The following is a 14,115-nucleotide window of genomic DNA, read 5'->3' on the forward strand; positions in this document are numbered from 1 at the left end:
CTTTCTTCCATTGTGGAATCTACGCTTACTCCCATGCTTGATTAGACATCAAAGAATTCATTTCATCATGTATGACTAACTCCCACTTGATTGATTCATGAACCTGCATTGCCTCCGCATAACATTCTGATTCACCTATGTCAGTCAACAAAATATAATTGAGAGATGAAGAGAATATCTGACATGGTTTAGAAGTTCTAGACAATCTCCTCAACTCTGGTGCATGAGTAGTTATGGGGCTACATTTCCTTGGTTTGTTGGGAGTACAGTTTCTTCGTTAATTAGAACATGTAATTTCCAATCATTCATTGGAAAATCTTTCAACTGAACTAACTCATGACTGTTTACTTAAGAATTTTCATTTTCCAAATATTTATCCAATATGTCGTTGTACAACACTTGTTCATTGAAAATATATATCTACTCATGATAATTTTATGATTTTGGTCATTCCTGAAACAATATCCAAACTCGGTATCACCATATCCAATAAAGAAACATTTATTGGACTTTAGATCAAGTTTAATTCTAGCATAAACCTCAACATGAACAAAAGAGAGGCAACCGAACACTTTCAAAAATGAATAATTTACCTATTTGTTGCTCCAAATCTTCTATGGTATAATGTGATTTAGAGGCACTGATGAACTCCTATTGATCAAGTAAGTTGTTGTCTTAATTTCATTAGCCCAAAATAACTTAGGCAATCCTGAATGAATTTGCATGCTCCTTGGATGCTCGTTTAGGGTCCTATTCTCAGCACAATATTACTTAAATTTATCAGCTATGTATTCACATCCAATATCATATTTTAGGTACCTCACTTTTAATTGTCTCGTTTTCTACCATGAATTGCCACTTTTTAAAAGATTTATTTTTCAAAAATAAATTTATCTAAGTCACGGTGACGTTACTCGGAGCCCGAAATTAGCCTAGACTCCTAGCCCGAAAGGCCCGATCGGAAATTCCGCCACGTTCTGATCCCGCGCAAACTAGTCACGCGAACACTTTATCTCCGGATTTCTGCGAATTTCGCCGGCGAAAATGTCTCAGCCAGTACCTGTGGACATCCCCTCCGACTCCGAAGAAGAAGATAGGCGAACCCGGGTTCTTCAAACCAACACCATAGACCTCATCACCCCGCCTCCATTCCCTCACTCCAAGAAGAAACAGAGGACAGATGCATTCTTAAACCCTAGCGATTCCGCAGTCTTTATCATCGATGATGATCCAACGCCGGATAAACAAAAGTTATATTCGATGGGTCCTGCGTTATCCTCCGGTTCTTTCATCGCCGAGACACCCTTCTCCTCTACGGCTTCCATTGTCAAATGTTCTATGAGGAAATGTTCGTCCGCGGGTAAGTCAAATATTTCAGTTATTAGCGTAAAGTTTTATTTTTATGCATCAAATTCAGTTACTGGAATGTGATTCGTTTCGGAAGTTTTTTTTTTTTTTTAAATTTTGAATTCTGATTTGGGGCTAGCCTTCCCGTGTAAGCAGAGGCAAACCTAGCATTTGCGCAATGTTAATGTTCCTGTTTACCGGTGCAGAGGTCTTGACTAGTTTCCTAATGTCATTATTCTGCGAGGAATATAAGCCTCACAGCTTATTCATGGGCTCTTTTGTTTCTATTTTATGATTCTACTGTTTTGGTTATGTTTAGATTTCCTTCATGATATATAATATTATAATAATATGTACATCTCCATTTCATGTTCGATTTCAGACTTGCACAAAATGCAGTGCAATCAAATTTGTTTAATTGATATCCGCTGTGTATGAATGTGTTTTTTGTTTATTTCTGTGAAGCTTTAGCTACAGAGCAACGTGTAGTTCCAGACACTCCAATGTCTGAACTTATGAAATCAGAAGTTACTACTGTCAAATGCAATTCGGGGGTCTCTGGATGCGAACCAACTTGCTCTTTGCTGTTAAACCATGTGTGTCCTGGTGAGTTCATTTTTGTCTTAAATACTTCAAATTTATATAGTATTGCATGCTAGCTTTTCTTTGAAAATTTGATGTGATGTAACATGCAATGTGCTCCTTTCAGTTTATTCTTGAGCTTGACCAATATTTCCCCAAATTTCATGTTTTTTAAATTTAGAAATCAGTGGATTGATATGCTTGGAATCAGATACCGAGTCTGAAAATACTGGTGCATTTGGAGATTGTAAGCATAATGAAAATGCTTTTACAGAGAAGTTGATGGAGAAGTCAGAATCCGATTCCAGATTTGTTCAGTGTTCATCTTCTCTTTGTGCTAGTATGTATTTAATACTTGATTATATTATGTCATCTGATGTCAACCTACTTACGAAAGCTGAAACCATTATTTTAAGTTGCACAAAAATGATTTTCAGGCTCTTCCATAAAATTACAGAAGAAACTTTCAATGGACAGTGTGGATAACATGCCGATGCCAGAAGGCTGTTCCTACCTGAGGGTTTCAGAAAAGGACATATCGTCGGTGAGTTGTCTTAATGCATGAGATTTACTACTACTTACTCCCATGCGTAGCTTAAATGTTGAGATGTACATTTCCAAATTGAAGTTGTTTGCACACACCTGACTATCTACACCAGGAAAATATGCGATTCCTGATTATGATAAAATTTGATTCGATTTTTTTTTTATGAGAAACAACTCAATTGATAATAATAAGAGTGTGTTTAGTGAATAAAATAGCCTCACACTACAAGAATATAGTTTAGTGAATCCAAACTTTGAGCCATAATTGTGAAAATTATAATAGCACCAAAATTCAGAACTTTAAGCTAAAGATAGGATCTTGTATCCTACATTCCTTGCCATGAGCTAATTGAGCTCCTCTGAAGATTTATTTCTAGCTGTGTCGTGTCCGTAATGCAACTCATTACTTGATGTTCTCCAACATCTGAATCTGGTCTCATTACACTCTTTTGAGAATCTGCTTGTGCATCAAAGTACTCGCTGCTGACACGGTCTTCTATAGTTTGATGTGTTTCCTCTACTCTCCTGTCAGATAACATAACTGTTCTGCCGTGATTGTCTTTGAGCCAAATCTTGTGTGCACCATATTCATCGATAATTTTATCTTATGCCGTCTAACTAGAAGAGATAAAAAGACGAATTCCAACATGGTAACCACTCTATGAAGCGTAACTATAATGCCACACAATCTCTTTATAAAATGCGTCATGGGTATTCAATATTTTTGTCAACAAATCCAATTAAATGCATGTACCTTGATGGCACTTTAGGTTTCCCCACACGACGAATATGGGAGGACAGACTATGGATTGGGGATCAAGAAGATAAATAGAGAATTGCATGAAAAAGACCCGAATTGGAAAATAGCGTTTTTACTTTAAATAAGATTACAATAAAAGGTACACGATATATTTCAACTTTAATTATTACTTTGTTCTTTGGTACTAGTTGCGCAGGGGGACTGTGCTGTAAGATCACAAACACAATTAGATATGCAGAGATTTAGCCGCTTGAAGAAGCTAATTTTCATAAATTTTTATTTGTCAAATAAGATAATTTTTTTTCTCTAAAGAATTTTAAGTTGGGGACAAATCATTTTACGACCGTAGAGAGAGATGACTGCTCTCCAAGTTTGGATTATATAAATCGGCAATTTCTCAGGTTCAGATATGAAGATTCAGCTACGACACATTTGTTCCAAAGTTGTCGTTACCCCATAATCCATATCCTAGAACCTTCAATTTCCTTCACTTTCTATATGTTAATATCTAAATTTCTGTGGATTCTGGTGCAAGGAATCTGCATTTTCTCTTTTAGATAAGGATTTTACAGTATATGGATATTATCTGAACCTTTTTTCTGCTTATGTTCACTGTTTCAATATTTTAAAAAATTTGCTACTTTTCTAGTTACGATAAATTTTTAATTTTTTTACTTAAGCTACTTCATTATTTTACTGTTTTGCTGCCATTTTTGACATTTATTTTTGTGATTCAACAACAGACAGAAAAGTGGCTGAAATGGTTGATAATATCATTGTGTTTTTTAAGAGTTCTTTGACTGCTGTTATAAATTTTTATTTATGTTCTTTCGCTGTGAGCTTGATGCCTAGACTGGTTCTCTTTTTTTATCTTTGTTTTTAATTCCCTTTAAAATTTCTGGTGTAGGCATATGCCACCAATGTTGATAAAGCTTACAATTTTGAGACTATGGATCGACTCATGGCTGAACAAGATAATAATGAAGGTAACAAGAAGCAGAAAACCAAAGCAATGAAGCCAAATATAATATCAAAAGAGGAAAGATATCACCTGATGGAAGAAAAGAAACGACAGAAAGAAGTAATGTCCATTATGCATCGATTTCATGACAAGCCTATTTCTCATTTTATTCGGTCGAAGGAATTTTCTCTTTCTTCTTTTATATCTTGGGATTTGCATTTTTGGAGGGACTTGAGGAATGAGGAAATGAATAAGTTGATCTTTGCTAGGATCTTTAGAGAGGGTCATGTTGGTTGAGGAGGGTGTAGATATCAGGGTTTAGGATGGGGATCCTTTAGGGTTTTTTCAATTAAATATTTCTATGAGTCCTTTTCGATCAACTATTTTTCTTTTTTTCCTCTTTTTCATGTTATTTGGAAATCACTGATCCTACCAAAGGTTCTAGTATTCTCGTGGACTGCGTTTATGGGTAAGCTACCAGTTTGTAATATGATGCAAAAGAGGTGGCCTATCTGTGCTCTTTGTCTGAATTGGTGTGTTTTGTCGGAAAAAGGTGGAGACTCGGGATCACATACTTATTCATTGTCGTTTCACGAGCTGTATTTGGTTCGGAGCTTTGGAGAAGATGAGTTTGGTTTGTATAGTTCCAAGATCTTTGCATGAACTTTTTGCTGGAGATCTTGGACGTGATCTTAGTAGGAGGGATGAAATTTTTCGGACAATGTTAGTTCATTGTATTTGCCGATCAATTTGGCTAGAGCGGAATAGAAGGAATTTCGAAATTTCGATAATCACAAGGAGTCAGATGAAAAGTGTTGGGACAAGATTAAGATTCGGCCATTTGGTTGGATTGGGAAGTATGTAGCATTTAGGAATTTCTCGATCTCTAATTTAGTGAGGGATTTGAGTAATATTTGTTGTTGATATGATAAGTGCTTCTGTTTTTCCATTTTTACCTTTACGAATTTCTTGTACGCTTTTGTAACTATTAGCTTTTAATTCTTTAATTTTTTTTTTATATTTGTATGCAAGCTTGCATTTTAATGGTTATTTTGTATTGAAATTGATTGCTCCTACATGTTCTTTAAATTAGCGAGAACGGTTGCTCAAAGCTGAGGCGAAAGCAGAAGCCGCTGAGTTGAAGAAACGTCAGAAAGAAATGCAAAAGTGGGAAAAGGGGAAATATGCTCTAAAATCTATTGTTGCTGAAATTGACAGAAAAGTTGTTGAATTGGGGTCCATTGGAGGTAAAGGCTCCCTTGGTTTATTTTCTATTATTTCATCTGGTAATGCTATTTCCTTTTACCGGTTTTTCCTTCTTCTTTTTTCCCTCGCATCACCTTCTCTATCTAAGCAAGATGCTTCCATTAGCAACTACTTTCATCGGCTGAGTTTCTTACTTTAGGTCAACTGCTCACAAGGTTTTCAGAAAAAGGGCTTTCATACCGTGTAACGACAAATCCAATCGAAAGATCTATTGTATGGACTATGGTTGCTCCGGAAGAAATCTCTGCGGTAATTGCTGTTTTTTTCCTGGATAAATGCTGGTTCACATCATGAAATACTACATCTATTTTCTTTATTCAATTTCAATGGATGGCATCTCGTATAGCTATGCCACCTGTTCTATGTTATTTTCTGTTTATGGGTCTTCTTTGAATGTTACCAATGGCTGATTTCTTGTTTATGGTTGGATCATTCACCGTCTTATCCATAAAAAAAGATTTTATGAAACTTGGTGACCTGACTAAAATAATACCACTTATTTGAATGTTTATGATGTCTACATTTTGATAATTGTTGATGCTGGCAAATTGTCATAGGATGATCATGCTATGGCACTATGCATATAATCACTTTGGTTAAAATAAAAATTTCTATTAATACTCCATTTAATGGTTTGAATCTCTATCTTTGACTCATTTATGCCTATCAGGATTATGAACCACATATTGTATTGATTCTTTTACTATTCCAACGCGATTAACTTTAGATTTTGTAGAACTCTGATTCAGATGAAAACCATGTGGTTCTGTTAGATTATTACAGGCTTTATGCTTTTTTCATACCTTTCATGACTATATGTAAACGTTTTGTGGCATGACTTTGTCGCAGATTTCATCTGAACGAATTAAGGTTCCTTATGTGTTAATTATATACGAGGCCGAGGAGTTCTGTAATGAAATTGTGAATGAGTCTCTTTCTGATCATATCCAAGGTGTTCAACGCCTTTATCCTCATCATACTATTTGTTATCTAACAAATAGGCTTATGGGCTACATCAATAAAAGGTGAGTGAAACTTTTCTACCCTGATGATAAATTTGAAGATTAACTTGATTTGTATTGGCACGTTGAACCTTCCTCGCACACGCAATTCACCAATTTTTTTTCCTAAACTAGATAGTCCATTATAGACTTGCCAAGAACTCAATATTTCTTATAAATGAAAATGGATTAATTGCCCTTTCAGTGCTTGTTTAGAATCTTTGGAATACCCTTCTTCATTGCTTTTGTTCAAGGGTCTTTTCCATCAGATGTTGACTAAAAATTTAATGAAATTCACAAAGACATGCTGTGACTTTTCTTTGACTTTGTTTTAAGGATTTTTTATATGTGGTTTGGAATCAATGTACCCAAATTTGTTTGTTGAAACAGAATACATAAGAGATAATTTTAAATCGTTATCAGCTGACAAGTCAAATTGTCAGACGGTGGATGGTTTCTGTGGAATCTTTTTGAGATAAAGAAGTCTAAATTTTAGGTAACTTAGTGGCCATTTGATGTTTCTGATAAGCCTGACAATGTTTGAAGGTAGTTGCTTGTACCATACTGTTCTCAGTGTTTGTCCTTAGCTCATCTTTAGTAAAGAATTCCAACTTTAATAATTTATCAAAAGTAGTGTCATTGACTTTCAATTATGCTCCTTAAATTGTCTATGCTAAATGCGTTTGTTTGGTATTCATATTATAAGGTAGAGAGTAGTAGACTTTTTGCCTTTTGTTCTCTCTGCTATTTTAGATCCTAAATAGAATTCTTTTAGCCGGACAAACTTATTCCATTCGAAAGACTACAAGCAACATTTTTTCTTAACCTTGACCCTTTGGGCCTTTACCAATTTGTCTTTGCATTTAAGGTCCTTGCTAAGTAGGATGTACCCGTTTAGAGTTATTTCGGTGTACATGAATCTAAGTATGGGGCTGAACTAAGATTAGATATTTGATATTCCATAGACATTCTGATTGGGTCTTTAAACATATATTGTTGAACAGAGGATAGTGAGATTCAATACTTAAAATAATCATTTGCCAACTTAAACAAAATGTATAATGTAGGACGTAAAATCAAGTAAATGATTCGATGAAACAAATAAGCAAGCAATAATGAGAAAACAATGGAAGAGAAGGCAAATAAGCTAGCGCCCATTCAGACAATGCTTTGCTAAAAAAAGGCAATTGGCCTCCCTCGAGCTAACACTGCTCCAATTCCCCTTCCCAGTGCATCACACTCTATGTCAAACTGTAGACTGAAATCTTGCAATCTAATCATTGGGCTGATCAAATTCTTTCCTTAAGCTCTTCTGGTTGCTTCTTCATTCCGTCCAAATTTTTTTGATAGTTCAGTGAGAGTGATTTGTTATGGTCAAAAGTTCATGCATATTAAGTGTCTAGTAGTTGAAAGCATTAGGAGTCTAGATATTTATTATTTTAGATATAGATTTGGTCTAGTCTTTTATTTTATCTAGAATTGTTATTTGTGTTTGAACCATATCAGGAACTAGTTTTTGGTTTTCACAGGGACTCTGGAATATCTAGGATTTGCTGATTTTAAGACCATAACAAATTGGTATCAAAACCAAAAGTTTTTGGGAGATTTTCACTTGGAGATTTTCACTTATTTCAGCAACAATTTTAAATTTTCCTTGCGATGCATAAGGAAGAAAAGAAGCAAAGTTGCCACACAATTGGCAGAGTTATCTTTTCAAGTTTCAGCCGCTCGCACCACATCCAATCTGATCTAGATGGAAATAGCCATCGCGCTTGCCATGATGTTAGCCTTGAGGATCCGCGAGGCAACAAGGGATGAGAGGGAAATTTTTACCTGCCAAAATTTGCGAAGATGGACTTCCCTTGATTTGATGGTAGTGAAGACCTACTTGGATGGCTTAGTTGCTGCAACCAATTCTTTCGGCATCAGAAGATGCTAGAGCATGAAAAACTAGAGATCACGTCCTTTCATGGGTAATGCACAATTATGATTCTTGAAATTGGAAATGGACAGACACAATATGCAGTGGGGACAGTTCAAGAATCAGTGCAACTTACGGTTTGGACCACCGATCCGAAGCTACTCACTAGAGGAATTGGTGAACGGCGATACACTTCTCAATGGGAGGATCTGTCCTACACTTTCAGGCATGCCAACAACAACCCACTGCACACTCCATAAAAAAATTGATGTGCTGAGATGGAGGATCTAAGGGCAAAAGTGCTCTGTTACAACTATGATGGAGTTTACACCGCGAGACACTGTTGCAAGAAGCTATTTTTGCTTGAAGGAATTGAAGACACATCAACAAATTAAGGGGAGTACGTGATGCCGTTGACATAACATTACCTGTCATTGGTAGTTGAGGACAATCACCCTTTCGAGTGAAAGAGTAATGTAGCGGTCAAGAGTTCATTTCTTGTTTGGTGACTAGTAATTTAAAGTAGGAGTCTAGATTTTTATTGTTTTAGATTAGATTTGGTCTAGTCTTTTATTTGATTTAGAATTGTTATTTGAGTTTGAATCATATTAGGATACCAGTGTTGGGTTTTCATAGGGACCCTAGAATATCTAGGATCTGGTGATTTTAGGATCCTTGGTAATAAAGAGAATTTTCCTTTGCACGGCCCGTAACACAATCTATAACTCGGGACCATGGCATGATTTTCCTACAATCACAAATAAATATCCGGCAATATCCCGTCAAACTGAGAAGTCCTCTCACCCCCTTGGTATTGATAGGTTCTGGCCACTTCAACACTCTCCACCTTCCTTTTGTCTACTGCTACACGTTGGGATAAAATTAAATGTCCCAAGTACACGACCTCCATGAGGCCAAACTCACTTTTTTTTTATTCAGCAATAGTCTATAAGCCTGCAGTACTCTTAATATTTTATGGAGGTGATTCGTGCGCTCCATCCAACTCTTATTATATATGAGAATGTCATCAAAGAAAACCAGCAAGAATTTTCTTAAATAGGGCGTCACTATCTCATTCATTTTTGCTTGAATCATCGATGGAGCCTTTTTTAGGCTAAATGGCATTACCAGAAACTCGTAGTCACCCATATGAGTTCTAAACACTGTTTTAGCCACATCTTCCGGCCGTACTCGAATTTGATGGTACCCCCATCTCAAACCTAATTTAGGGACCTATGCAACTCATCTATAACTGGGAGGATATTTATCAGATATACGATAATCCGTCGATTTGAATCTCACGGTTCTGGCACCTCTCTGGGGGCAAACCTTGAGGTTTATCAAACAAATCTGCGTACTGGCTTAGCAGATTTTGAAGTGCTGCTGGATATTTTTCAACCTGTTCACCCTTCTGTTCTTTTGGAAGCTTGTTAAGATACAAGAGGGCCCCACAAAACTCTATTTGAATGCAAAGACACCCACGTTCTCTACGGCGTTGGGTCTCTCTGCAAAATCACTTCTCAACTACTTTTGACAAACTTTATCCTCATTTTGTTCCAATCCACCACCACCTCTCCCAATATTCTTAGCCGGTCAACACCTAAAATAACATTCATGATTCACCCATGCAGCTCAAATAAATATCCCTCAATAGTCTACTGACAAACCCCCAAATCCACACTTAGTGATGGACACACACCCCTTGTCCTGCAATTTTACACCCATGCTCCAAAACTACCCAGAATTTCACCTTATCATACACTTCAACACCTAATTTTTCCACCAATTCCCATGATACCAAATTGTGACTAGCCCCACTATCTATCATTACCAATACATCCATCCCCACAATTTCCCCATTAATTTCATAGTTTGGGGCTGACAGAGAATAATGCTTGTGGCTTCAACTTCTGAATTTTTTTCTTGCTGCAACTCTTCTATCTCCTGCAACCCCAAAGTCTGTCCTTCTTCATCATCTGTCATGAATGATACGCGCATCATCTTGTTCTTACACTTATGCAACATATTGTAAGGCTTACCACATTTGAAACATAAACCCTTCTCCTTGCATTGCAAATGCTTTTGGTGTGACGATATTCTCCCCTTATATTTTTTTGTATTCCATCTCTTGCCAACGTCCCTCCGTTTGCACCTCTAATGCCACCACCTTTTTCAGAATAACCAACACTTTTCTCTTCCTTCCCCTAATATTCTTTCTGCTACCTTCATCTCTGCGTGATGCTATTTTTGGGCATTGGGCCTTCTAGTGTATACAAATTTATTTGTGGGCCTTGATCTATCACCAAGGTCCATAACACTTTACTGATAGATGACAAGCATTGTAGCTCTTCTGTACAATTATGAACAATTCTAAGTGAAGTTTTTTCATTTCTTCTGGAAACTCTTTCTTGCTGTTGTTTATTTATTTATTAATTAATTCATTTTGTTAATAACTTTAGTGACTGATGTCTGGCTCTATTCACAGGGAACAAGCACAGTACAAGAATCCTGCCAGCAGCACTGGTTGGAGGCGCCCTGCGATAGAGGAGGTTACTGAATGACAAACTTTGAGTGTGTGGAGTCTCGACGTATGTTTGGTTATGCCATGTGAAAGTCTGACTATAAAGAATAATCTTCTTCTCATAGGTTTTATCAAAATTAGCCACTGATTTTTTCAAAGTACATTCAAGGCAGTGTGTTGATGAAGCTGAATTGGCTGAACACGTAGTTGGTTTAACATGCAGCCTCGCCTCTTGCCAATTTAGGTAATAAATTATTAGTTTTGATCCTATGACTGTATCAACATTTATATATGTTTGTATGATTTATTTGTTTGATCCGAAGCAGTACTTAGTGTCCCTCTTGTTCACTCTCATTTTCTCCACTTTTATGATGCAGGAAAAAGTTGACGAGGTTATCTGTCAATGCTAATGGATCCATTATTCCAAACGATTGTATTGACAAGAGTTTGATAAAGAAAAACTTGTGGTATGTAGTCTTTTAAAATTGTCGAGCTACGAAAATTTGTCATATTGATCAGTTGATGGTAGAGAGTGAAAATATTTATATCTTCACAAAATGAGATCAACATTTGCTCATTCAGTGTTAGTATTTATGGATGCATGATTATCTTTCCAAGTTTGTAAGACATAGTTAATGGCAAAAGAGGAGAGAATATATTAAAAACTGCGGTAAGTTTTATAAAAAAATTTGATCCATAATACACGGTCTTTAGAGTCCTATATATAGAGGAAATTGAGGGAAAATAAGGAAATAATGAATCCCTCAAAGTCAGAGATTTATGCAATTCTATTTACAGAAAAAGTCAATCAAATACTATCTACAAGATTATTTCCAACTAATCTGCCTGATCAGTAAACAAATTGCAGATGTTTTGGTGGGAAACTGGAGTAAATGTTTAGAGGTACTGATGCATCAAAATGGTTGTGTCCTAGTCATTGAATGGTGGTAGTAATACATGACCATTGAACATCAGGTGGTAGTACTACATGACTAGTTCCTTCACTCTGAAACATCATGTATGCTTTTAGTTGACATCTTATCAAGGTTGTAATACATTTATGCTTATTATATTAGTCTCTGTTTTTGCTTTCCTTTGTTTTCTTTTTCAAATTGACGTACAAATATCTTCTTAGAACTGTTATGCTACCTTCTCATGCCTGTCTTCGAATGTGTTCTTGTTTTAATTTCGTTATCAAATTGATGCTCTTTTGTGTATCAGATATCCTTTGAATTCATTTCTCATGTAGGCTGAAGGCGCTGATATCCATACCCAAGGTACAACCAAGGTTTGCCATGGCTATATGGAAGAAATACCCCACGATGAAATCTCTTTTGAGAGTTTACATGGACCCTACTAAATCTGTGAGTCTTGAATATCAAGTTTCTTGGTTTTGATGTGACGTTTTCTAGCTTTACAATGTTGCAAGCCTGGTATTGCAGGTTAGATTTGCCGATCTAGTTTTGTAAAGAAGGCTTTGTGCCATACTTCTCACTATCGATGGTTGCAATTCTGTTCAATAAGGGTCACTGAATTTTTTTACCAGAAAACATACTTTTTCCAGGGCAATTTTCATCGAGTTTGAGAATTATCATGTGTTATTAGGACATCAAGCTATGAGAAATTATGTTTATAACACTTATTTCATGCTTGTTTCCTATTAACACCAACTTCTGCACCAGTCTTTTTAACTTCAGTTCTCTGCCGTCTGAAGAAATTCACCGGTATTTCTTAGCCTCCACGTATTTCTTAACCTGGTGGAGGGAGTTCTACTTTTTTTTTTTTCCACCTTTTATTGGTTTACCATTAGGAATCTCATTCATCTCATGCAGAAAATGCTCGAATATTGTCTGAGACATTATGATGGAATGTTTGTTTTATTTTAATTATATCTTACTAAAAATATTAGGTGTACGAGAAGGAATTTTTGCTCAAGGACTTGATACTGGAAGGCTTATTTGGTGATGATAGGAGATTGGGTGAAGTCTGTTCCAAGAGAATATACAGAATACTAATGGCTCAATGTGGGAGTATCAAAACGGAAGACGTTGAAAACGGTGCTGATTTCTTTAGCTATCCCTCTGCTATTTGAGTGATGCTTGTGGTCAGGGGTGGAACTTGGGGCGAGACCTTTTCTTATGTGATCGGTGAAGAATCACCTCCATACCGGCGATAGTTGTGTCAGTTGATATAGGTAGTTCAAGGGATCAAAGCTAGACAGTTATACTTTTTTTGTCTAGTGATAAACGTTTGATCCTAACAATTAATATGAGAGCGAGGTTATTAGTTCAAATCTCCTATGAAGCATATTTATATGCTTATTAAGGGATGTTGGGTTAAGCGTGCGTGATTGAGAGTAGTACTGGAATGAAGGACATCATTGGAAGTTCTCGTGCATCAAGCTATTGATAATGGCTAGATGTGACGTAAAAGAATGACATCAGATCTTAACGGGTAATATTGTCTCTGCTGGGGACATAACCGACGGTAAGAAAAAGGTAAGACTGATCTCAAAAAGATATGAGACAATACAAGCAGATAGACACGCACATCTCTGAACTCATGGGCCTAAAAAGCTCGACTCATTAACATCCAAATAGGTATACTCTACATTGTCACGAGTATAAGAAAATAAAAACTATAGTTTTTGGTCTAGTGATAAACGCTTATCATAACTTATACCTCTAGGGTTAGGAATAAAAGGATTAGATTACATGTTATACGCAAATAAAATAATTATTTAAAAGGTATAATAATAAATATTAATACATCGATCACTGCCTGAATTCCATTTGAAGATCCTTTATTTTAGGGGGTGTCAAGATCTTTTAAAAATTGCTCAATCCGAATCCGACTCAATCTGATTTTGATTTTTTTTAATTTTTTTTAAAAAGTAATAAAATGCAAAAAAAATTAATTTAAACACATAATAACAAATTCTCTTTTATATATGATTTGTATCTAAAATTCTAATAGTAGAAAATTAAATTATATTTACTAAATCAAATAACAAATCCGAAGTGACTTGAATCCGACCCGAACCCGATTTTTTTGGAGGTCAGATATCGGGCCCAATTCAACTTGATCCGAACTCAAAACCTCAAATCCAAACATGATTTTTTCGTGTCAGACCATGTCGGTTCGATTTTGTTTCTCTAACCCTTCATAGGGAAGATATTTTCTTGGAAGCGTAATTATTTTGTATGAGAA

General features: G+C 36.0%; 1 protein-coding gene across 4 annotated transcripts; it reads left to right on the forward strand.

The window, feature by feature from the left end:
* The first annotated feature begins 896 nt into the window (after window positions 1-896).
* Window positions 897-13,272, forward strand: LOC142522617 (crossover junction endonuclease EME1-like). 4 transcript variants are annotated; one of them, XM_075626114.1, is made up of 13 exons: window positions 897-1,360; window positions 1,813-1,953; window positions 2,204-2,269; window positions 2,367-2,473; window positions 4,143-4,316; window positions 5,290-5,443; window positions 5,602-5,711; window positions 6,312-6,487; window positions 10,870-10,933; window positions 11,031-11,149; window positions 11,283-11,372; window positions 12,155-12,269; window positions 12,815-13,272. In XM_075626114.1, exons 1-13 carry the CDS (start codon window positions 1,045-1,047, stop codon window positions 12,995-12,997), a joined length of 1,815 nt encoding a protein of 604 aa, XP_075482229.1. In that variant the 5' UTR covers window positions 897-1,044; the 3' UTR covers window positions 12,998-13,272. The 4 variants fall into 4 exon arrangements, with proteins under 4 accessions (XP_075482229.1, XP_075482228.1, XP_075482230.1 ...); XM_075626113.1 differs by having other exon boundaries at window positions 1,819-1,953; window positions 2,111-2,269; window positions 12,815-13,271; XM_075626115.1 differs by having other exon boundaries at window positions 2,111-2,269; window positions 12,348-12,912.
* Window positions 13,273-14,115: the final 843 nt, after the last annotated feature.

This window comes from Primulina tabacum, chromosome 13 (assembly GCF_025594145.1).
Source record: "Primulina tabacum isolate GXHZ01 chromosome 13, ASM2559414v2, whole genome shotgun sequence".
NCBI lineage: Eukaryota > Viridiplantae > Streptophyta > Magnoliopsida > Lamiales > Gesneriaceae > Primulina > Primulina tabacum.

Bases quoted from the DNA above. Each gene is read 5' to 3' on its own strand.
- LOC142522617 (XM_075626112.1), top strand. From the start codon at position 1,045: ATGTCTCAGCCAGTACCTGTGGACATCCCCTCCGACTCCGAAGAAGAA. The intron at 5,444-5,601 runs GTAAAGGCTCCC...TTCTTACTTTAG, and splicing joins TGAATTGGGGTCCATTGGAG to GTCAACTGCTCACAAGGTTT. The intron at 6,488-10,869 runs GTGAGTGAAACT...CTCTATTCACAG, and splicing joins ATGGGCTACATCAATAAAAG to GGAACAAGCACAGTACAAGA.